The sequence below is a fragment of the Thamnophis sirtalis genome, unplaced genomic scaffold (assembly GCF_051295495.1).
Source record: "Thamnophis sirtalis isolate CommonGarterSnake01/CBP01778 unplaced genomic scaffold, rThaSir2_p1.2 scaffold_4, whole genome shotgun sequence".
Taxonomy (NCBI): domain Eukaryota; kingdom Metazoa; phylum Chordata; class Lepidosauria; order Squamata; family Natricidae; genus Thamnophis; species Thamnophis sirtalis.
In genome coordinates this window covers 29063388-29087143 of record NW_028261384.1, presented here as the reverse complement: position 1 = coordinate 29087143, position 23756 = coordinate 29063388, and the positions used below count along the sequence as shown (strand labels likewise).

At 37.1% G+C, this 23756-nt stretch overlaps 1 protein-coding gene across 7 annotated transcripts in view; it reads right to left on the bottom strand.

Moving 5' to 3' along the window:
* Positions 1-22265, bottom strand: part of MLLT10 (MLLT10 histone lysine methyltransferase DOT1L cofactor) — a 128523-nt gene extending 106258 nt beyond the window's left edge. For 2 of the 7 annotated variants that reach the window (XM_014056116.2, XM_014056117.2), the window contains exons 1-3: positions 21703-22263; positions 15163-15242; positions 7921-7975 (exon numbers count right to left, since the gene is read on the bottom strand). In XM_014056116.2, coding sequence (XP_013911591.2) covers positions 7921-7975; positions 15163-15242; positions 21703-21871 — 304 coding nt within the window. In that variant the 5' untranslated portion in view covers positions 21872-22263. Of the gene's footprint in view, positions 1-7920; positions 7976-11870; positions 11948-15162; positions 15243-21702 lie in introns of those variants that run through there. The other 5 variants (XM_014056120.2, XM_014056121.2, XM_014056119.2 and 2 more) reach the window with 5 other exon arrangements.
* Between the last annotated feature and the right edge of the window lie 1491 nt (positions 22266-23756).

Below are 23756 nucleotides of genomic sequence, written 5' to 3'. Positions count from 1 at the left end.
CCACAGTAAAGTTTCACCATTGCTTTAGCTGAACCCAGATAAGATATAGTGACTTTGGGTACATGGAGCCTCAGAAACCAGGAGTTTAATAGATTGTACTTCCCCAGACAAACCCAGTGTCAGTTGGAGGTCCTTTGAGAGCAATGATGGCAAACCATTTTTGCCTCGGATGTCAAAGGATGAACGTGCATGCTATTGTGTGCGCTCGCATGCCCACCCCATAATTTAAGGCCCCCCATGCAGTGCCCCTGCGCATGAGTGCATACTCGTGCCCACTGCTTTCTAAAGAGGGTGAAAACGGCCTGCCCTGACCCCCGGAGGCCGGAAACAGCCCATTTTCTGACTTCCAGTGGGCCTGGTAGGTCCATTTTTCCCCTCCCCAGGCTCCAGAGCCTTTCAAGGAGCCTGGGGAAGGCAAAAACGGCCTCCCCCATGCCCCCCAAAGGCCCTCAGAGGCCGGAAATGGCCCATTCTCTGACTCCCATTGCCCGTTAAGTCCGTTTTTCGCCTTCTCCAGGCTCCAGAGGCTTTCTAGGAATCTGGGGAGGGCAAAAAATGGCCCAACAGAAGTTCAGGAACATACTTCCGGGTTGCCTGTTGGGCCATTTTTCTCCCTCTGGAGGCTTCCCTGAAGCCTCTGGAGGGCAAAAAACAGCCCAACATGCAAACCAGAAGTTCGGAAACTGACAGCCCAATGTGCAAACCAGAAGTCTGTTCCCCGAATTTCCATTTTGCCCGTTGGATGGTTTTTTGCCCCATGGAGACTTCAAGAATGCCTCTAGGGAGTGAAAAATGGCAAAAATCAAGCTGGCCAGTGCATGCATGAAGCTTCCAGAAGTTCCCAAACTTCCGGTTTGTATGTTGGGCGAGTTTTTGTCCTCGGCAAAAAGCAGCCAAAATCAAGGCTGAAAATCATCTGGCCAGCGTGTACATGCGCGCTGGAGCTGACAGGGCAACACCTTGCATGCCCTCAGAAATGGCTCCACGTGGCATCTGTGACACATGTGCCAGTCTGCCACCATGGTTCTAGACTCAAGATTTCTGCTTGAAGAGCAGATTACAGTCTTGGCTAGTAGAGCATTTGGAATATAATCCCCTTTGAGGTGAAATCCGCCTGCAGCCTCTTATTCTTCCAAAGAAACCTGAAAACCTGGCTTGGATCCCAGAAGGATCCAAATTGCTAGTCGATTAACAGAAGATCCCTCCTCCATCCTGTCTACCCATTGGTACTTTTTATCCATTTTAACATTAGTTTTAAGATTTCAATTTATAATGTCTAATATTTTAATTCTGATTTTTCCCCCTTTATTTATGGTGTTGTAAGCCACCAAGAGTTGCTTGGTAGTGATGGATGGTATAAAACTAATTAACTAAATAAACAAACAAATAAATATAGGATCTTGCAGGATATAGCTATAAATGAATCTAAAATTAGTTAAACATGATCCTTTCTTATTGTTTTGCAGATTACAAGAAATATTAAAAGCAATCCAGAAATCATTGATATTGAAATGTATGATTTATTGCTTTGAGTATCTACAGCTATCTTAAAAGAATATCAAATTGCAGATTGCAGACCAACTAGTCTTATTCAATATTCATTCAATCAATTTAGAAAGAGAGTGACCATTGCAAGATCACCCAGTTGGCTTCATGACTAAAGCAGGACCAGAACTTACAGTCTTCCAAGTTGTAGCTTGATTTTGATTAATCATTACCATCTGGTCATAAAGTCTAATAGGAATATCTGAAGATGACAAATGAAGTCCACTTAATCAATTAATGTGAAAAATACTGATCAATTCCACACTGTTCACCACTATTTAATGGTTTTACAGTAGCTCTTTTAGGCTTTAAGAAAGAGTGCTACTGGTATGTTTAAATGTGCAATGGTGTATTTAAGAACAGTTCCAAGAATAATGCTTAAAGCTATACAGTCTATCAAAATCTATATTTTTTTCTACATGTCATGTGATGGGATGCCTTACTTTGTTTATAAATCTTCACAAAAAGACTGAGAGGCTTAATCCAATTTTATTCATACATAAGTTAATGCCTATGTTGACTATATAAACAATAAAGTTACAAAATTACAGATCTCCCAACATTTAAAATGTTACTTTTGAAAATAGGAACCTTTTTCAAAATAAGTTTACCTTAGTTAGTTTACATCAAAACCTACTACATGGCAAACCCAGCCTCTTGAAACTCAATATGGAGACTTTTTATTAAATATTAAAACTAAACATACATGCACACACACATATGCATGTGTGTATGTATTTTCTAAAGACAACAATTTAGCATCCTAATTTTGCACTAGGAATTTTATAAATAAAAGCATAAAGTAGATTTAAGGTAGCTCAGGTTTAGAAAAATGCTGACTCAAAAGCTAGGTGTGACATTCTTTATAAGCTAGGAGATCCCCAGTCAAATCTTAAAAAATGACAACAAAACTATTGCATTAAGTTGACTTTCAACTAAGCAGATGCTTTTCAGAAATCCTGCTATAAAACTAACAAAGAATGCTGTTCTACAGCATTCCTGATCATCATCCAGTTGGGAGTAAATTTCAATCCCAACAAAGCCTTTACATTTAACAAAACTAAAGAACTTCACTGTGTATACTGTAGGCTTCCAAACAAATTAAAAACAAGTTTATCACAAAGCAACACACACACACACACACAAAAACACGGGGAAGAGACTAGATTTCTCTTTACAATTAATTTATAAATTTCCTTTACAATGGAGTATCTAAATTATATAAAAGGAAAACATGTTACAAAAAGAAAAGCATGCTATATGGATACTAATTTTGTCTTAAAATTGCCATAATTAAGGATAGTTAAACAAGAAAAGGCATTTGAAATACGCAAGCTGGAACAAGAGTAACAAACCAACATGTACATAATGATTATTTGTTGTTGAAATCTTGCTATATATTATCAACTAGAGAAACCTTTTGGATTTTAAATTAGAGTTAAATGTTATACAAAAAAGATTAAGATGCTTTTGCTAGTTCCTCACATGAAAAATAATTATGCAATACTACAAGATTAAGTGAAACAATTTACTGAAAGTGGAAGGATAGTAACTAAGCACACAAAAGGTGTGAAGTCACCACTGTCTAAGAACAATTACAAACAAATCATCAAGATGCATCCTGCATTCATATTTAGCAATTCTGCACACTAGATCTCTGTCCTTTATCTTTAGGATAGTTTACAATTTTTCAAGATTTTAATCTGAACTTTGGTGATTCAAAACACATAAAACAATGTGTAACAATTTTGTTGTTAATTTTTTTCCTAGCAAAAAACCCTAGAGCTGAAAAAGCTTCTTGGATAATAAGCGAAACGTCTTCAAAGAAAAACCAGAAAGTCTAGTTTCCTCTTGAAAAAGCATCTTTGAGACATCTAGGAAAAGCTAGGGATGATTTTCATGTTTAGCCATGCATAATTAAGAAGAGACTTCTGAAGATATTTCTAAAGGTTTAGAGAATCTCTTCTAATAATACAAAATTATTAACATGAATAAATAATGCAATGTTTGATAGATTAATTATATTTATTTTAAAATTGGTGTGCAGCCATATATGGCAAATATGTATCCCTCAGGCGACACGGACACACACACACACACACACACAGCGAGCATGCAGCATAAAATACTATCCATGTAAGTTACAGAAAACACACTAATAAATGAGTATCTATCTAGAAAAATCTCAAAAGTAAACATCAAGTTAGATAGGTTGAACACATTGTCTGCATCTCACTAAAGCTCCACTAGATGGCATTGGACAGATAAAAGGTGGGTTTTTTTTAAAAAGGTAAGAGAACAAGAAAGGCAGATTATAATTACTATACAACTTTACTCATTAACATACAAGATTCTTTGAATGGACCTGCTTTCCTTGCCCAAGAGGATCATTACCATCCATGGTAAAATTTCCTGAAGAGAGGGCAGAAAGTAATCATAATCTTGACAGCAATCTACTCAGCTAGATTTCCCTATCATCATAAAATAACTATCACCATCCCTCCTGTGAGAAACAAAATGGAAGATAATTTGTTTTTAAATAATGCCATTTTACTTTGGAGGTAGGCTAGAATGATAATAATAAATAATAAACCTAGATTTAAACCCATGCTCAGCTTGACTTGCCTCAACTTTTATTTTACCTTTCCATTTCACGTGTTCTCACTTTTAAAAAGAATCGAACATATCAGATTATTCACAAGAGTACATTTTCTAATGCAAACGTATAAAATGAGTTATCTTTTTTATTTTAGTTTACAGTTCATATCACATCTAGATTATGATAGGTATGCAAGGATCAAGGGAATTATAAATAAAGCATGCAGAAGACACCAGGTTATTGTAAGCCTTCTCCATGACCATCATATGTCTTTACCCTTAAGTGCTTTCTAGAAATCCACCAGAGTTCCAGTAGAGCAGCAGAAACCATTCGAAAAAAATCTACTGTATCCATAGAATTCAGAGGGAAAGTCAACTTACCATATTTTCGGAGTATAAGATGCACTTTCTCCCCCCCCCCCAAAAAAAGGGGTGAAAATCTGGGTGCGTCTTATACAGTGAATACAGCATTTTTGGCCTCCTGACACCCTGCCCCGCGCATCCCATTTTTTGCAAAAAATGAGCCATGCAGAGGTTTGGGAGGCCTGTAGAGTGCTCCTGGAGGCTAGGGAGGGTAAAAACAAGTGAAAACGGGCCCGTTTTTCACAAAAATGGGGGTGTTTTTGTCTTCCCAAGCACTCTGCAATCCTTCCAAACGCTCTGCATGCCCCATTTTTTGCAAAAAAAATGGACCCATTTTCACAAAAAACAGACTGTTTTTTTTATTATTTTTGCCCTGCCCAGCCCCCAGGAGCACTTTGTAGGCCTCTCAAACTCTCTGCCTACCCTGCTTTTCACAAAAAAATGGGGCATGCAGAGGGTTCTAGGTCCTGAGGGCTGGGAAGGGCAAAAACTTTTTTTTTTTTAAATTTACCTCTTCAAAATCTTGGTGCGTATTATACTCCGGTGCATCTTATAGTCTAAAAAATATGGTATTTATCAGAAAACTTGGTGCTTGTCTTCTTCCATTGTAACTGGTTACAATTACAACATTCATCATAGCATCCACTCAAGCATTAACTAATGATTTATTCATGTAGTAGCAACATTGCACACACAAACAGCAAAGTTTAAGTGAACATTCTTAAAAGCAGTATTAAAAAACACCATCAACCTTTTATTCAAAGATAGTATTTGTGAAAACATCCAATCTTTAATCCATATATGAATTCATGGAAAAAAATATCATGCTAATAAATCACTAAACAAACAAAAAGTAATTATGAAAAAGGCTGGCTTCTTCTAATAAAGCACATTTCGAAGTCTTAAATAATAAAATTAAAAATTTACAAGTTCTGTATTATAACCACTAAAGCAAAGCAGTATAATTACAAATCTAGGAGCTAAATAATGTAAAGATATCATATGCATATGAGTCAATAGAGGTGTGTGTTTCTGTATGTGTGTGTGTCTCACTCAAACACATACTTGTGTGCATATATACCATGTTTCCCCGAAAATAAGACAGGATCTTATTTTCTTTTGACTCACAAAATATGGCTTGGGCCTTATTATCAGGGGAGGGCTTATTGTTTTGGGGTTGCCGGGTGGCTGCTCTCTTGCGAGCGGGCTTCCAAAGAGCCGGGCACAGCCTCAGGGGCAAATGGCGCAACACAGCAGACATGAAACGACCACGCTCACGAGCAGCCACCTGGCAAACCCCCTTTCCAGCCGGGCACAGTGCCATTCACCTAGGGGTATCGCCAAGCCGCACGAACGCATTTCCTGCTGCCCGCTCCCGTGGCTTGGGGTCTTTGAAATGCCAGCGCGTACGCCCAGAGTGGCCATTGCCAGAAGACTCGGTTTGGAAGCCACTGAAAAAGCCATACTGGGATGGCAGCGGGCAGCAGCGGAGGTATCCTGGTTCAGCAGGGAGAGCTGGGCCAGGGCATTGTGAGGCTGGAAGGCCCACGAGCGGAACAGCGCTTGAGCAACCCCCCTCTCCAGCCGTGCAGAGTGCCATTCACTGGCATTTTGAAGGCAAGCCACGAGAGCCGGGCAGCGGCAAACAGGCGCTCAGGTGGATTGGCGATACCCCATGTCAGTGAATGGTGCTGTGCCCAGCTGGAAAGGGGTTTTGCCAGGTGGCTGCTCGTGAGCATGGTTGCTTCATGGCTGCTGTGTTGTGCTGCTGCAACAGCGCAACACAGCCGTTCGCCCGAGGCTGTGCCTGGCTCTTTGGGAGCCTGCTCGCAAGAGAGCAGCCGCCCGGCAATCTCCCTCCCCAGCTGGACACAGCGCCGCTCACCAACCCAGGGATATCCCAAAGGCGCCAAGCAACGCGATCACCTTTGCCCCCCATCCACCCCCAGTTCCCGCGGCTTGGCATCTTCGGGATACTACTAGGTTGGTGAGCGGAGCTCTGCCTGGCTGGAATGGGGCAGTTGTCCAGGGGGCTTATTTGCAGGGGAGGCCATATATTTTTCCCCACCAGAAAAATGTGGCATGGCCTTATTATCAGGACATGTCATATTTTCGGAGAAACACGGTATGTAAAATACATAAACAGTATTAAATGCCTTATATTTCAGGAAGCCATGACCAGAGAAATGTGAAGTAAGAAAACAAATTCTGCACTCAATAAATTTGTAAAAGTATTTTTATAATCCTGCTAGGATTATAAATCCTAAATTAATTTAAATTAGAAAATGCTAAAAGTCCAATTTTTGCAAAGTGAACCGGTTACAAATTCTTCATTACTTCAAGTATTTGCTGCATGGTAAGGCCTTCTCAGCAGTGGCACTGAAACTATCAATTTCCACTTCATGGTGATTATACTCCCTCCTTCTTTATTTCAGACATTAAACAAAAACTACTATTCTTCCAGGGTTTAGTAACATCAGAGCCTAATTTACATTTCTATTGTTCTACAGAATTGCTACATAGTTTATTATGTTTGGCTTTAAATTAGCATTGCCATTTTTATGCTGAAGTAGTTGTAATTACTAAGTATGCTATGGATTTTTAAATGGAAAGTTAAGACTAGAATGCAGAGCTAAGTGCTTAGTTATGAAATTTATATTTAAAAAGCAAATCTGAATTTATTTGCATTTGTAAGGATCAGCTTGTAGGAAAAGAAAGATTTTCATTTCTTTCCACAATTTGCCAAAGCAAATGCGGAAGATAATAATTTTAGTTTTACATTACTGTATCACTGAATACTTGCACCTCATTTTACACATGCAACTTGAGAGCAGTAAATTAAAGCTTCAGATGGAATTATAAAGTTCACTAAAGAATTTCAGCATCAGTTCAGAGTACAATATATATACAGTCCTCTAATATAATACTATTCTTATTTACCATGTGTAAGAAGATATGAATTAAGGAAGAAAATGATTTTCTCAAATTCATGCCCATATGTAAAATCAAACATATATTATACTGATGAACATTTACATTATCAAATACAATAAATGGTATACAAAAATTTAAAAGATTTTTACTGTCTCAAAAAATGTATAGCTTTTACCACTCATAATACCAGTTAATTGTATTATTTCTTTTTTAATTTGATTTATATGGCTGTTCAACTCACAAAAATTACTGTAACCAGGTTATAAGAGGTTAAAAGCTTAAATATAAAGAAACTAAAATAACATTCAGATAGAATAACAGAACAATCAAGCCAAGTATCACATACACCATTCAAGATGTTTCTCTTCTAGACATGTTCATATCTGTCCAGAAACAGAACTAAAGAAAAAGAGGTAAGCAGTTATATAAAATGTAATTTAATAAGCAAAGAATTTGAAAGAAAAGTTTTTAAATACTTACCCCCACCATCAGTCCTCTTTAAAGCACCATCTTTGTGAGGGCACAACTCACATTTCTAAAGGAAAATAAACACAATTATGAACAGCAAAAAAAGAAAAACATAATGTATGAAATATCTTTAGCTTGTAATTTAGATTTTCCAGTTAAGGAAAGTAGGAGAATTTTTCATGCATTAAAAAACTTCCTTTGCCTTAATCCATATTTTCCCATTATTGTTACTAGTTCCATATGAATGTACATTGATCCATAGGAGATGAGAAAAACTTCTTAAGTCTTTTAGTTCTGTGTGTACACAACTCCAACATGAGACAGATTACTGCAGATGCTTCTGCATAAGAAAAACTTCAGTGAAGACACTGGTATAAAGCATTTTGAGATCTGTCAGATATTTATCTCTTCATTTTCAATATTTTGAAATATAATTTTAAAAACACAGTATCTTCATATTTTATAACAATCATCCCCAAATATATATCCTTCGAATCTACAATTCCAATGTTTTTCAGACAACCACACCAATGTATACTGGAAGCAATGAAAAGAACAATTCATTGTCTCCGCAATGGGGAAGAATCCTCCACAGGGTAAATTGTAGATAATGATTATTGCGGGTGCACTTCAGCCACAGACATTTTCCTTTGCCCTTTCTCACACCTAATATTTATTTCATTTTCATTTTTTCCACTTAGTCAGGCATGTTTCAAGGAGAAAAGGGAAAGGTCAGACTTTATTACCATTGCCCAGTAAAAGAGAATGCTGTGAGAGACTCAAAAGAAAGTGAAGGAAGACAAGTATAGTTTAGGTGAAAAAAGGTAACACAGCCAAGATATAAGGGTCATGCAAAGGAAACATCTGAGAGAGACTCCACCTTAATTAACTTACTAGGAGTTTGACTGTGAATTTACTCTTTTTTCTCAGACTACTATTAAAGAGGCCTTTTTGAAATGCACATGATTCTTGCTCTTTGGTGTGCCAGGAATGTGGCATTTGGGAATCACACTATAGCATCTACGATAAGACTTTGGAGCAAGTCTGCACAACATAGGATTTGCCAGCCAAATAGCTTTGTGGGGCCTGTTGGAATTTTCTGAAATTCATTAAATCCCCTGCTGCCAATGTTCCCATTGCCAGGACCCGCCGAGACATACTACTGAGCATCTCAATACCTCCAAGGCTCATCAACATTACCAGCACTCTCCCTATCACTGTGCTACTAGCTGCCAAACAGCTGATTGGCATGCCAGGTATTCCTTTGTGGCCTGTTATTAGTTTTAATTTCTCAATGGCTTTTTCCTCTCTAGAAGTTCTGCAAGTCTAATGTAGATAATACAATATTATAGGAAAAGGAAGCTATGTGACCCAAGAAGTAAATGGAAAAAGAAAAGTAGTGTTAAGCAAAATAAAATGGAGAAACTGATATATTGAAGAGAAGTAAAGAAGATTAGCTTTGAAAAAGGAAGATTTTTGGAAGACTAGATAAAAAGTACTGAATAATTAAATTAAATTTGCATTTATTTTAAACTTCCATTTTCATGTATGTCACCTACATTGAATCTTAATAAAATTAATTTTCATCCAGCCTAACAAATCATACTCCTAACAGCAACTATTTAATGAAAGAACGTCCTATGTTAGTCTTGGAAAGCTAGATATACCTGCTAGTTTAAAATGTGGGGATAATCCTAAAATACATCTTAATAAAATTGAACATTGTATTGTTAAAATATGCTAATTACTTTTGTTTCAAGAGAGAAATATGATTACACTGATCTAGAAGTCTAGCCCCAAATACAAGGTTCAGACTTCCACTTGGTGAAGATTCTCTGTTGAAGGAATCTGACTCATTTTTTTTTCTTTCTGACATGCACTGGGATATAGTGCAGGGGAGCCTATGGATGGGTTATCAAGGCATACTAACAGAATGTCTGAGACTCCAGGTTTTTACTTTCAGTTTGTAAAACTATGGTTAGTTTTTGTAGTTTATCAGTTATGAACCACATGGAGATGTGATCTAAGATGGGCAGTTATACAATACAGGTAGTCCACATTTAGTAACTGTCTCATGCAATGACCATTTGCAGTTACAACAATGATGAAAAAAGTAATTTTACAAGTGATTTTCATATTTACAACCTTGGAAAGGAAAGCTGAAATAAGATCATGAATAGTGACAATTTCACTTAGTGATCACTTCACTTAATAAAGTTGCCAGGCCTAGTTATAGTCACTAGATGAGGGCTACCTGCATTTTAAACTAAACATACACACACATTTACTCAAATGGTAAATTGTTTGTTAGGTGTAATCATCCCATACAGTAGAGATTTATACAAATAGAATCAAGACCCCATTGTATTTCCTATTCCTTCCTAATACTACTCGTATTGAGTTTATCATTCCACATATTGTATTATTAAATACAGATTTGTTTTTCCATGAGATAGTAGCTGTGAATTACTTACATTGCTCTAATTACAATAATTCTTTAAATGATTTTTACAATTTCACATTCAAGGCTTATGTCTCTATACAAAGTCTCAATTGCAAATAACTTAAACTAAAGGTTCTACCAAGTCACTTGAGTTGCTAAAACTGATGCAGCAGAACCAAAGGAACAATAGTCATCTGACACCTAGTGGAGTAGTAGGGTGGGTTGTATAAATTCACAGACAACCAATCAAAGAACTGAACTGATTGCTAAGCAACCAGTTTTTCACTGTTGTCTGTGAGATTCACAAACATGGATTCCTAACAATTTCTTACCTAGAAGAGAGACTTGCCACAGTAGGAATAGCCCTTCCAAACCTTGCAATTCTATAGGAATAGAAGTGCAGTCTACAGAAATATATGAAAAGGAGAAGACTGGACCCATGTGGCTACCCAGCATAAGTTCATTATGGAATCGCCATAGGGGAATAGTGATAATGCTACCATCAGTTTTGAAAAGTGAGCACAAGTAAAAAGGAGACATGGCTGTTTTGCTAACACAACAAAATATGATCGCCACCTCCATTTGGAGAATGCTAAGGGATTAATTATCTATGGCCTTTAAATGCCACGGAAAAACCAGAAATAAAATTTGCTTCCAGCAAAAGAATATCTTGTACTCCAAATAAAATATGAGAATATTGTAGATATACAAAAACTTTCAGTGACTTGAATAATTGGCAAAATGTGGCAATATAATGTTGTGATTCAGGTGGAAGATTAAGACTGGTTTTGGAAGGAAATAACTTTATGGCTAAAGATAATCCTATCATACTGCCTGCCTTATGGAACAGCATTCCCTTGGGAGATCCAGATAGTTTGACCCTATTAGCCTTTCTTAAGACCTAGCTGTTCCCCCAAGCTTTGGGCCTCAGAGGTTAAAAGGACCCTAGTTTGTATGGTTCCAATTTTATTTTATTTTTTTGGTTCTGGCTGGAATGAGGCAGGTAGGCCTCTTAGAAAGTTTCGAATCTCAAAGAGGAATTTTGGGGGGCTAACAATAGTGCAACACAGACATTAAGTGTTTTTTACAGGAGGCGGAGATCAGCAGATCTCTCAGACAAGGAAGCTGCCAGGCAATTTTGGAGATATGGTAGGAGACATAAAGAAGAACAAAGGAGTTACGATAGCTTTGGATTCTACTACCCTTAATGCTTGTTTCAGGAAGTTCAAAGAGAGACTCACAAACTAAAAGAATGATTTTGATGAGCCTGTTTAATAAATGTCTAACAATGCTGACAAGTAAATGAGTCTCTGAGAGTCATGACACTGAAAGCTTGCAATAGAAGGCTCTCCTGTCCTGAACGTATCTATGGAGTTTTGAAGATAATTTTAAAAATGTTAAGGAAAAAACAGTTTTTAAAAGGAAGAATGTATGCAAAGTAGAGAAATAATAACTTCAAGCATAAATATGCAAATACTACGATGGTTAAAGCATTCAAAAAGCTTGGCAGGAGCCATACCTTGTTGAGTGACATATTTGAGGAATGGACTTGCCAACCAAGCAACACATGAGCTCTAGAAGGTTCTGAGCAGGATTCTGCATAATTGTATGAACAATAATACATGTAATAAAAACATGGAACAGAATTTAAAATCAAACCATGTATATCAGACGTATCAAACTGGCAGCCAGCGAACCGGATGCGTCCCACACCCCAGACCACACACACTCCAGTTCCACAAAGGGGAAAACATTGTGATACGTCACGTGACAGCAATGTGACATGGCGAGTTTGACACTCGTGATATATATAAAAATTAAATCAAGAACTAGTTACAAGCAAAATAGATTAATATTGACACATACTTCTTGACTAAAGATTATCTAAATGAAAATGATGGCAATCAAAACTGGGTCACAATGGAACTAATTCAGCATTCTCCTTGCAAACTTGGACATCTATTGTTACAATAATATTTCAGGTACTGAAATTAATCTGTATAAGGATGTTTACATTTACAGTTCTAATTTATTCTTAGAAAATGAAGTGGAACAAATATTAGTGTGGAAATGTACAAAACCATTACAAAAATAATTACCTTGATCCTGTTGAGGATCCTTTCAAAAGCTTTACAAAAATAATCAAAATGGATTTCAGTAACTATAGATATTATACCACATTTAAATAAAGTTTATTTTCTAATCATGGATAAAAGCTAAGGCTCAGACAGAAATCTGTATTTATTGTATCAGATACCCAAATATCCAACTATATAAAATAAAAGAGTGATGCATTTAAAAAAAACCCTGAGAGGTATACATGCATTCCAAATCATTATTACTATCCTTTCTCTGAAAATTGCTTGATTTAGTAAACCATCTACATTTCCATAAATGTTTCATCTCTCTTTTAGCAAAGAGCTTTTGAAAAGCAGAAAAACCATAAAGAATGCAGTATTCAGCATCACCATACATATAGATCATACAGATCCACATTTCAGCTCTTTTTCAATGTCCATATTGCTAACCACAACCAGACTGTCCCCAAAGGAACAGGAATTGAGCTCTAACATCCCAATCAATCTTGCCCACAGTGAAATAAAGTATATCATAGCATGATGTGTGAACCCACCCTATTGTTTCATCCGTTTCTTGAGTAAGAAGCTACTATAATTCATCTAAAGCAAAGCTAAGCTATATACAGTATATAGTGCCACACCATACCATATACATACCCTAACAATGCATGCCACCAAAGGACTTAACTGACTCACTAGAAAACAATGTGCTAGTCTGCCTCAAGATGTAGTAGATATCGAGTCCATCAAGAAATCAAATAATTGAAAAAATACAGCACTGAATCACCCATATAAATACAGTAACTAATATAAAAAATAGCAATCAACTGCAATAGAACAGAACTGAATTCTTAAGCTTCATTACATCCTCACTTATTTCTTATTAAATAAATCTGGTAAATAAAATAAATCAGTCAATGTCCTAATATATTGCCAATAATAGGCTAAGACAATGAAAATGTTACAGAAACGTACTATATAATAGACAAAGAGAGATAATAAAGAAAGAGCTCTGTTCTTGTGCACGGGAAATTTAAATCTAGAAAATAGATAGCAAATCCTACAATATAACCTAATATTTATAGTTGTATCTTACATTGGGCGGGCAAGGGTAGCTGATGCGCAAAATATACATTGCAACGCTTATTGCAAAGCCTCTCAGCTATCAAACGACAACCCGGCCTTCAAGTGGTGCCCCCCGTTCCCACCAATCGGGCTCTGTCGACCCTTGGGACTGGCGCCCCCTTGGGTATATCCAGCCGAAACAGCTTCCATGGATCGCCGTATCCATTCCAATCAGCCCTTTTTAGGGCTAAACAATATCGGTTGCCTCAATGTGCAAACATTGCAACAAACAGGGAAGCAGGCCCTTCTCGCTAAAAGTATTTATGATAGAGACGTTGATAGCGACTGACTGCACCACCTGACAACCCTAGCACAGGACCGAAAACAGTGGCGTCAAATTTCCATGGAAGTCGCCTATACCCACGATGGGTGAAGAGGCGTCAAGTACAAGTACAAGTATCTTACATTATGCACTAAAGTAACCTTTCCCCCAATTTGGTGTAATCCCAACATAATAGTAACCCAGTTCTCAGTAATGAAATTATGTAATTTAGAAACTATAAAACCAATGCATCTATGTGGCATATATTGGCGAAATACTGCAGATCAGAAAACATCCACTTAGCTATGTTAGTTACTTCAGAATTATAGTTTATATTTAACTAACATAATTATAAAAACCAGTTTCAGAAGTTTGAAATTGACCTACTTTATGCAAACTCTCAATTTGCATAAAGAAAAAGACAATTATTTCTCCCTTTAATATACTAAATAAGGGAAAACAGAACAGAACAGAAGACCTGCTGAGATTCTATTTGTGTATGCTACATTAAGTTATGGTTTAGCATGATGTACAAGTGCAGGCATCTTTAAAATTTTGTTAGCATATTTCAAACATAATTCAGTGCTATCATTTTGAAGTTACAGAGTCTGATCTACCACAACAGTGGATCATTTTTGCCCATTTCAAAAAAAGTATAAAACAAAATAGGAATTTAAGATTCTATGTATATTTCCAATCACAATAAGCTTTTTTTAATACCACTTCCAATAATAAACTGTCAGAATGCACTGACAATACTTGTAGAAATTATTTTTTGGGACTGCAATTTTTACTCCCAAGTATCCATATGTCAATTACAGCAATAAAATGAATGAAATCTAGGATTAGATTTGCCTCTCTTAGACTTCCATAACGTATTTATAAGAGTTTCAGTTTTGATGCAAAAACCAGAAACTAATAGATGCTGAAGAAGCAACCTCCCATGTTTTCAAGCTGCTAGAAAACTTGGGCAGCTAGATTATTTTTCAATTTGTAGCAGAAATTCAAAGAAAAAGAAAATTGCACTTTTACTCACAGGTCATTTTTCCCTTCTGAAGGGGTAGGTGAGGGGTAGAGATAGGAAGGAATGTAGTCATGGAATATATAATATGATATTGTTTAAAGTAAAAATTTGTGGTTTTCTATACTTTGAAACTAGAACTAATTAAAACATCCAGGCAAAAATATAAAAATAGAATGCTTATTTACTCCCATTATTGACTGATAAAAGAGAAACTGTCATTCCCTGATAAATGTAATTCATTTTCGGTATTCATATATATATATCGGCTAGTAGAAATAGTAAATAAATATGTTGTAAATTATACCGACTAATTCAGACTTACCACTCTGGCTGCTCTTTCCTGAGATTCACATTTTCTACAAAACCAGGGTCCAGTGGGTACTTGCACAATTCCGTAGCATGCTGTTTTGGGGACAAAAACCAATATATGCAAATATATTACTGACCTATACCCAAAATATACCATTAAATTAAATTACCTACTAATGTACTTTATTTATATGTAAATATTGAGGAAGGAAAGTAATTTATAAATATTAAATATATATTTAGAAATCTCTTATTAATTCTATTTAAAATGTTATAATTATTCTATGTACACTAATACAACAAGGTGCTTTACCTTGAAAATTTTTGATAACATTTTTGCCCTTGAAAGTCAATTTGATCAGTCCTTTTTTTAATAGAGCATGTTAATAGATACCATGTAACAAATTCTAATTAAATAAATTGTTTTAATCAAATCCTCATCTTTAACTTATTTTAAGTTGCTAAATTGAGGATTCTCCCAACAAAGGGCTTCTTTTTTAGATCTATCGAAGCATATAACCTAAAACCTTTCTCCTAATCTAATATTTTCCTAGGGATTGGGGTTTTTTCTGTTCAATTGTCTCCAATTCTCAGAAATTGTTGTTATCTTGGAAAGTTTTCAGGAGTGCTTTGCCATTGTCTTCAACCTAGGGCTGAGAGAAAGTGATTGGCTAAAGGTCTCCCAACTGGCTTTATGCCTAACTTACTGTCTCCTGGTTTCTGGCCTAATGCCTTAACCATTACATGAAACTAAGAGTGAGAATAAGAAAGAGTATGTTGAAAGTCACAAGAATATTGAGCTAAAATGGAGACAAAAGTTTGAATGGGCAAATCAAACCATTATAAGGCTAATAATGAATAAAAAATTTAATTCGATGGATTGATTTTTAATCAAGCAATCTGGTACAAAAAACAAAGGAAGAAAAAAAGATGTATTCATGTTCAGGTCTTCAAATTATATATGATATTATTCTCAATTGTAGCTTTAGCATCATCTTTGTCTACTAGTATTGTTATTCTTATGTTTCTGATAATCTATTAAACAATATTGCTTATTATTCTTAAAAATGCCTTGTATATATTCGTCCCAAAATATCATTGTACAACAATCAAATCTAACAAACCTATATTCCTACATATCTTTTACCTTCCAACTAGCTACTTACAATAAAACTATTATAATCAATGTATTGGTGCTACTACAGAATGCTATTCCCAGCACTAGGAAACAAGTTATCCCATATATACTTTATCAAATTTCATCATGAAAGTAACATCTGTCAATTCTATTTATTCCTTTAGGTTTGTATACACACCATCTTTTAGTTGTATGTTTTAAATTGAAATTACGTATATATGGTATATAGGTATGTGCTGTATTTTTCAGAGCATAAGACTCACCAAGATTTTGAAGAAGTAAATTAAAAAAAAAGTTTTTGCACTCTGCAGACTTCCCACACCCTCTGCACGCCTCATTTTTTGTGAAAAACAGGGCATGCAGAGAGTTTGAGAGGCCTGCAAAGTGTTTCTGGGGAAGGGGGGAAACAAGCAAAAAATGGGCCCATTTTTTGCCCCCCAAAATGGGTATGCAGTGTCTTTAGGATGCTTTTAGAGTGCTCCTGGGGCCTGGGGGGGGGGGGGTAGGGTTAGGGTTAACCCAGCAACCAGAAGCACTTTGCAGGCCTCCCAAACCCTCTGCACATCATTTTTTTGTGAAGGGAGCGGGGTTTTGGGAGGCCAAAAATACCTTTAGTGTATAAGACGCACCCAGATTTTCACCCTCTTTAGGGTGGGGGGTAAAGGTGTGTCTTATATGCTGAAAAATATGGTATGTGTGTATGTATACATGCATGTATACAAATGTTCTGAAATGCATGTGCCAGTGGTATAACTGATTATAGAAATCACAGTAGTGATTATGGATTGTGGAACATCTCGTCCATGACGTTTGTACAACATAAAATCCAACTATCTCACAAAGCAAAGTAACTGTGATGTGACTAAAAACATCCAGTTTAGTTATACTGCTGATATCTTGGTAGTCATCGTTAATTGGTTCTGGGAGGTGCAAACAGTACCAAAAACCATGAGTACCAAACAAATTTTCCCCATAAGGAATAAAGTAGTACATCACTAGGCAGCTGACAACAGGTTCTAATTTGTGCATTAAATACCAAACAAACTATCAGTTCTAGGACTAAATTTTTGCATCAAAATGTGTTGAGTACTAAATTTGATGAGTTTCAAAGCAATTGAGTATCAAGGTACCACTGTATAGATAATATAGAATTTTAATTTATCACTTGGCATCATAATAGTATTTGCATATTAACTTGAAAATTAAATTGGAGTGAATTCATTTGGATTTACCACTAAATAAAGTTTACATAACTTGCACAGTTATACATAAAATTTATATTACTGTATTTCATTTCTAGCTACCTTTCTCTTTAGAAGAAAAGTGAGAAGCAGATTGATATGAAAATAAGATCAGTAAGTTGAGCAAATCTGCTTTTTGTAAGCACAAATAATAAAATAACATCAGACATGACAATGATCTAGATTGCACAAAGCTAAAGTGCTTGTATCTCTACTTTTGCCTTTAGAAATCAACATCTTTATTGAATATTTGAAAATAAAAACTGGATACATAAATTAGGAAGTGGTCCAAGTTACAAAGGAAACATACAGACAAGTAGTCAGGAATTGTAATATGAAATTGGAATCAGAAAACAAAATAATAAACTGAATCAGAGAAGGATGCTTTGAATAATTTCCTATCATACTTAAGAAACTAACTGATGTTTTGGCGGAATACTTAGTTATTATTTTTGAGAAATCCTAAAGAATTGACAAAATGCCAAATGTCTGAAAATGCTGCCCATCATCAAAAGGAAAAAAAGATATAGAAAACTGACATAGATCTAATATCACATATGAGTTTAGTATATTTAGCCTGCCCTTAATATTTGGGAAAAGTTTTGAAATTATTGTAAATAGATTATTTCATAAGATCCCTGAAAACTATGTAACAATTATCAAAAGTTAGACAAATACATAAATATAGATAAATATAGAAATGTAGACTGGGCAACTTCCTTAATAGATTATGGGAATTCTGTGAACATAATATATCATGTTTTCAGCAAATCATTACATAAAATAACACGTGACATGCTGATGAGCAACCAAAGCATGATGATGATTATTATTAATCAGATATATTACAGCTGCCCCATTCTGAAAGCATGGGCTGGATGGCATATAATTAAGGGGAATACAAAGCTGACTCAAAAATTGTACTCAACAAACAACTAAGATTCCTTAGCAAATTGGATAGTGTATCTACAGCACTTGGACACCACACAGAAAAAATAATAATCTTGGCAAGATAGAGATATTGGCTGAATGTAAAATAATGAGAATTAACAGAAACAAGAACAAATTTCATCACTTAGAAAAAAGATTATCTGCACAAATACTGAATAGAGACTATCTGGCATGGTATATGCGAGAAAGTACTTGATAAAGTGCTTAACTGCATATTGAATATAAGCCAGCTGTGGAATATGGTTGCAAAAAAGTATAATACAACTTTAGACTGCACCAACAGAAATATAATTTCTGAATCATAGCAAATAATCATTCCACTGTATTATGCTTTTCACAGGTACTACTTAAAGAACTTGTACAATTCTGGGCACACCACTTTAAATATTCATAAAAATTGAAACAGATCCAGAGAAGGCAACAAGGCTGATCAGGGGAATAGAAAATGTTCTATGAAGAAAGGCTGAAGGACTTGGGAAAAATTCAGCCATGAGAAAGCCAGCTGAGAGGTGCTGATAGCATTCCTAAAATACCAAAAGATATTACATAGAAAAAGTTAAGATTGTTTTCTTTCATACCAGAGTACAGATTTGGAATAATAGGTTTAAGTTATAGGAGGGCATAATTCTACTACATGTTAGGAAAAAAATTCAAACAGCAAAGGCAGTTTGATAATGGATCTAATTATACAGATAGGTTAATGGATTCCATTTCACTAGGTGTGCTCAAATAGAGACTAGGCACCAGTTCTTTTTTGGATATTGTAGTGAATAGGTAAAGGCAATTAAGCAATTCCTCCAAACTCCAGCATTCTAAATAATGATAACCATCAAAGGTCAAAATGGCAATCAAAATTACCCAAAATTGTATGTCACAAAATATACTTGGGAATTCAAGCAAAATGTCATAAGATATGATAGGAGAGAAAATTCTGCCTATTTTAACTTCTGAACATTAAAACAACATTTTAATATAATTGTGAGGGTTGCAGATGTCATCTTACAGGCAACAGGTGTCACAAATGACAGCCCACAGCCATACTCTATCATAGGCAGACTGTTCTGAATTTCCACAATATTTCTGCAGTCTTATATTAACTTTCTTCCATTTCAAATTTCTTTAATTTTCTTACAATGGAAGATTAGAATATCAAAAGAAGGATAACTACTCATCAATGATGAACTTCTTTCCTTCACCCATTAATTCCCTTAAGTAATTAATTCCTGCTACAGGAATCACTGATTTTTAAGATGAACTTTCTCAAAAAAACCTCTCTAGAGAGTCACTTCATAAGGATTTTTTAATATGCATTCTCACATTTACAATGAATTCAATTTAATTTTCATTAGAAAAATCTTGAATCTTCCTGTAAATCATGAGAATATTTTTGAAACCAAAATATGAATCAACTGAGCAAACGGGCTATTTTCTAAGGATATAAACTATTTCCAATTAAATTAATTGGACTTATTAATTGGACTTATTTTGAAAAAACATAGTATACAGATGTATATTTCAGCACAAAAATATTGTTGTATGCAAAAAATGATTGAAGCACATAAAAATCAAATTATAGCATGCTGTAAGAGTTACTATCATCCTCACTGTATTTTCTGTTTAATTATTTTGTAGTTCCCATGGTTGGATAACATCTCAAATATGATACATATTGCAAATTTACTATTAACATATTAAGAAAATACAGTGAAATAAATATCTCTATAGGAGAAAAACATAAATCCTAACCATTTGCATCACTGATATTTATAAAACATGTAATATATATTCTTCTCACATTACTCAATATTGAGAAAATCCCCAGCAATATGTTTTTGGATAAAGATATTTAATTTTCATTCAGGTGGGGTAAGAAACATATCTACACCACATTTATATTATAAGGTCACTATTTCCTCATTTCCTACCATGAAATGTCATACTATTAAAAATGTATAGGCTTTTGGAAAATTAATAAAGACTGAAATTTCAATATCAATTCTTTAACCTTGTTCATTATCAAGAGTACATACAGCAATTTTTAAAAAATGTTCTACATCATTTATTTGGAAATTTTTTCCTAATATCTCTTTTCTCCCAAAAGATTATATGAATTTAAATTGCTATTTAGTGATTGCTGTTAAAATTTAGCAAACCTGTTAAAAAGAGTACATATACATACATACAGAACTAAAAATATAAATATTTTGTTTGCAGGAAGAAAAAGGCCCTGTCAAAAGATCTAACAAGTGTTATTAAAACAATTAAATCCCTTATACCTTTTGTGCTGTGATATACAGTTATAAGTGACCCCAACTTCTCCCAAAAGTAAAAGAAACAAGAACACCAAGATACAGACAGATGCACACTGTGCTCATTATAGCCAGCAAAACAGCAACACAGCTGGGCACCAGCCAATTGCACTCCCTCCAGTAATCCAAACAAATCTATCATCAAAGGCTAAGTAATTCTACAGCGGCCCTTTTTCTCCCTTCCTCCATCAAGCTCCTACCACAAACAGGAAGTCTTCCTATCCAGCCGACCCGATCCAGCTTAATGACACTTTGGCAAGCGTGGAGGGTGGGGGAAACGGGTGGGGGGGGGTGGATGTCACATGATATCCAACTCTCCCTTGGACAAACACTTTACCTAGTTCCACGTCTCGTTTAAGAAGAGAAGTCTGCGGGAGGAAAGCAGCAAGCTTTCTCTCGGCGTGCCGACGGGAAAACGGATTCCAATTTAGGAGGCAGAGAGAGAAAATTGCAAATCGGTCTTCCCACTACGCCGAACTCTGCATTCGTGGACTGTTTTGCTAACGGCCCAGCCCTTTTCCCACCCTGCCTGTTTTCTAACCAGAGGGCGGAGGAAGGGGCAGGCACATGCAGGATAAGGAAGTAGCGACCTAAGACGACACGCGCAATTCCCGAACAGAAGGAAAAGCGAGTCTTTCCCAACTGTTGCACAACACACAACGTACTACCAGTTTTTTTAAAAAATAATGATCCTAAAACAATGCCTGGGCTTGCGAGCAAGCAGCCACTCGATCTTTTTGCTATCGGGCGGGGAGAGCCAATAGCGTGCATACATACTCCGAAAGGGCAATCGGGGCTAAGATGACGCTGAAGGGGTGGCGGGGGCGAAGGAAGAAGGGAAGGCCGCAGGAAGCGGCTTGCCCGTGTAAATGGGCGGCGGAACGGGGTTGGCCGAGGCGGGCCCTCTCACTCACCTTGATGCACTGCGACATTGCAGCCATGCCCGTCGCAGTAAACCAGCGGATTCTCGGCCCAGCCCCTCTCGTCGGAGCACACGCAGCAGCCGCCGATCATCTCCTTCATGCTATTGGAGAACTCGCCCTCCAGTGACACAGGCAGCAACAACGGCTCGCTAGAGACCATCTAAGGGTTAAAAACACCGTCAGCACGACACCACACACCGCCAGGGAGACCCCCGTGGCCTCCGCTGCCTTCTCCCCCACAGCACTCTCGGTTTTCAGTCACTCAGCCACCGCCGCCGCCAGTACCGCCTCCATAACAGGGATGTCGGACCCATGGCCGCTGGAAGCGCCAGTGGTGCTGGCGGCAGGGAGGCGAGGGGGGAAAAACAGTGATGAAGAAGCTTCTTTGAAGTTCCTCTCGTGCGCCGGCACGGCCGGGCCACTATCCGTCAGTCTTTCAGCTCAGGCAACAGGAACGAGTCTGAAGTTACGGGCCAGCGCCGCGGCAGAAACCCTGCGGTCCACGAAGCGAGGCAATAAAACGAGCGAGAGAGGGAGAGGGAGAGGGAGAGAGAGAGAGAGAGAGCGAGAGAGAGCAAGGCCCGCTCCACGCAGGCGCACTGCAAGCCTTCCTCAGAGAAGGCCTGACTACGCGCCAGAGGCCGCAGAACCGAAGGCCTTTACACTCCCCGGTCTTCTCTTTCTCCTCCTTCCCCGCTCTTCCTCCCTCCACGCGAGAACCATGGGCCGTCCGTAGAGCGCGGGCGACCTTAAACTCCCGTGTCTCTCGCGCGCGATGCCCACGAGCCTTCCTCTTTTGGGGGGGGGGATTTCCTACGGATGCACATTCGGAGCGTGCGCGGGGAGGGAAAGAAGGGAGGGAGGAATGCACAGTCGCCCTCCCTCTTGTCTGAGGAAGTCATGCTGTGTGGAGGGACTAGGCCCGGACAAGACGCATTCATTTTTTTACGTTTCTTGGCTGCCATACAAAGATGACACCACGCTCTGCTCCCGAGAGATGCGGGGGAGGGGAGGAATGTTGCGCGCGTGCGTGTGTTTTCATTCATCTCACTTCCCCCCTTAGGCCGTTGTGATTCTTGGGGCCAACGGAGCTGATGGATTCCTGGCCCTTGGCTCTGTCACACCCGCGCTGCATTCCCCCCCTCCCTCCCTCCCGTGTATTTCAGACTCCTCTCAGTGGAGAGAGCGCTTCGGGCAACCAAACCTAAGGTTAGGTCAGTTGCTATCATCTGGGGCCTGCCCTAGAGATGTGATCAGCCGCAGCTTTCTATTTTTGTCATCCCAGGCACCCGTACACACACAAGCAAAGCTCATATTTCTTATTCTGGGTAGTACTTTAAAAGTTAAAAATAGGCTTATAATAATTGTTCTCACTGGTTCAGTTCTTTACTGACCTAATAATATTTTCCTACTGGCAATAATTTCAGATATCTTTAATAAGAATTGGCTGGCTTTTTTCATGGTCTCAATTAAATCAGATTCTGCTTATTTAAAAATGCTTTGATTTTGAAATGTGCTGCATTTATTTTATGAAGAACAAGAGTCCAATGGCCTTTTATTTTATTCTGGCATAAGCTTTCCTTTATTCTATTGTACTCTTTAATCTTAATCATGTCTGCATGACACGCTTTGTCAGACTAAGGATGCAACATTAAGGAATTCCAGCAAGATTTATTTTTACCTCTTTCCCATTCATAGTCATCTTAAATTAATTTTATTTTGCTTCATCCGCAGAATTTACACATTTCAGTTTCTTGTTTGTTTCAGGGAAACTACCTGGATATACATCAATTAAATTACCAACAACTCAGTATGATTTGGATGCTTTTAACTTCCTTCACTTTAATTCCTTCACATTTCCCAAATTTGCAGGACCCTATTATGTTTATTATTTTCACCCTGGCTTCACTATATCAATATGCATTTAAACTGCTAAGAAAAAAAGAGAAAAACCAACAAATCTGCCTCAGGCTCTTAGATACAATCTGACTTTTCTTGCTATCTAAGGTAATTTGAAATGGCATCTTTTTCAGTTTTTTAATAAA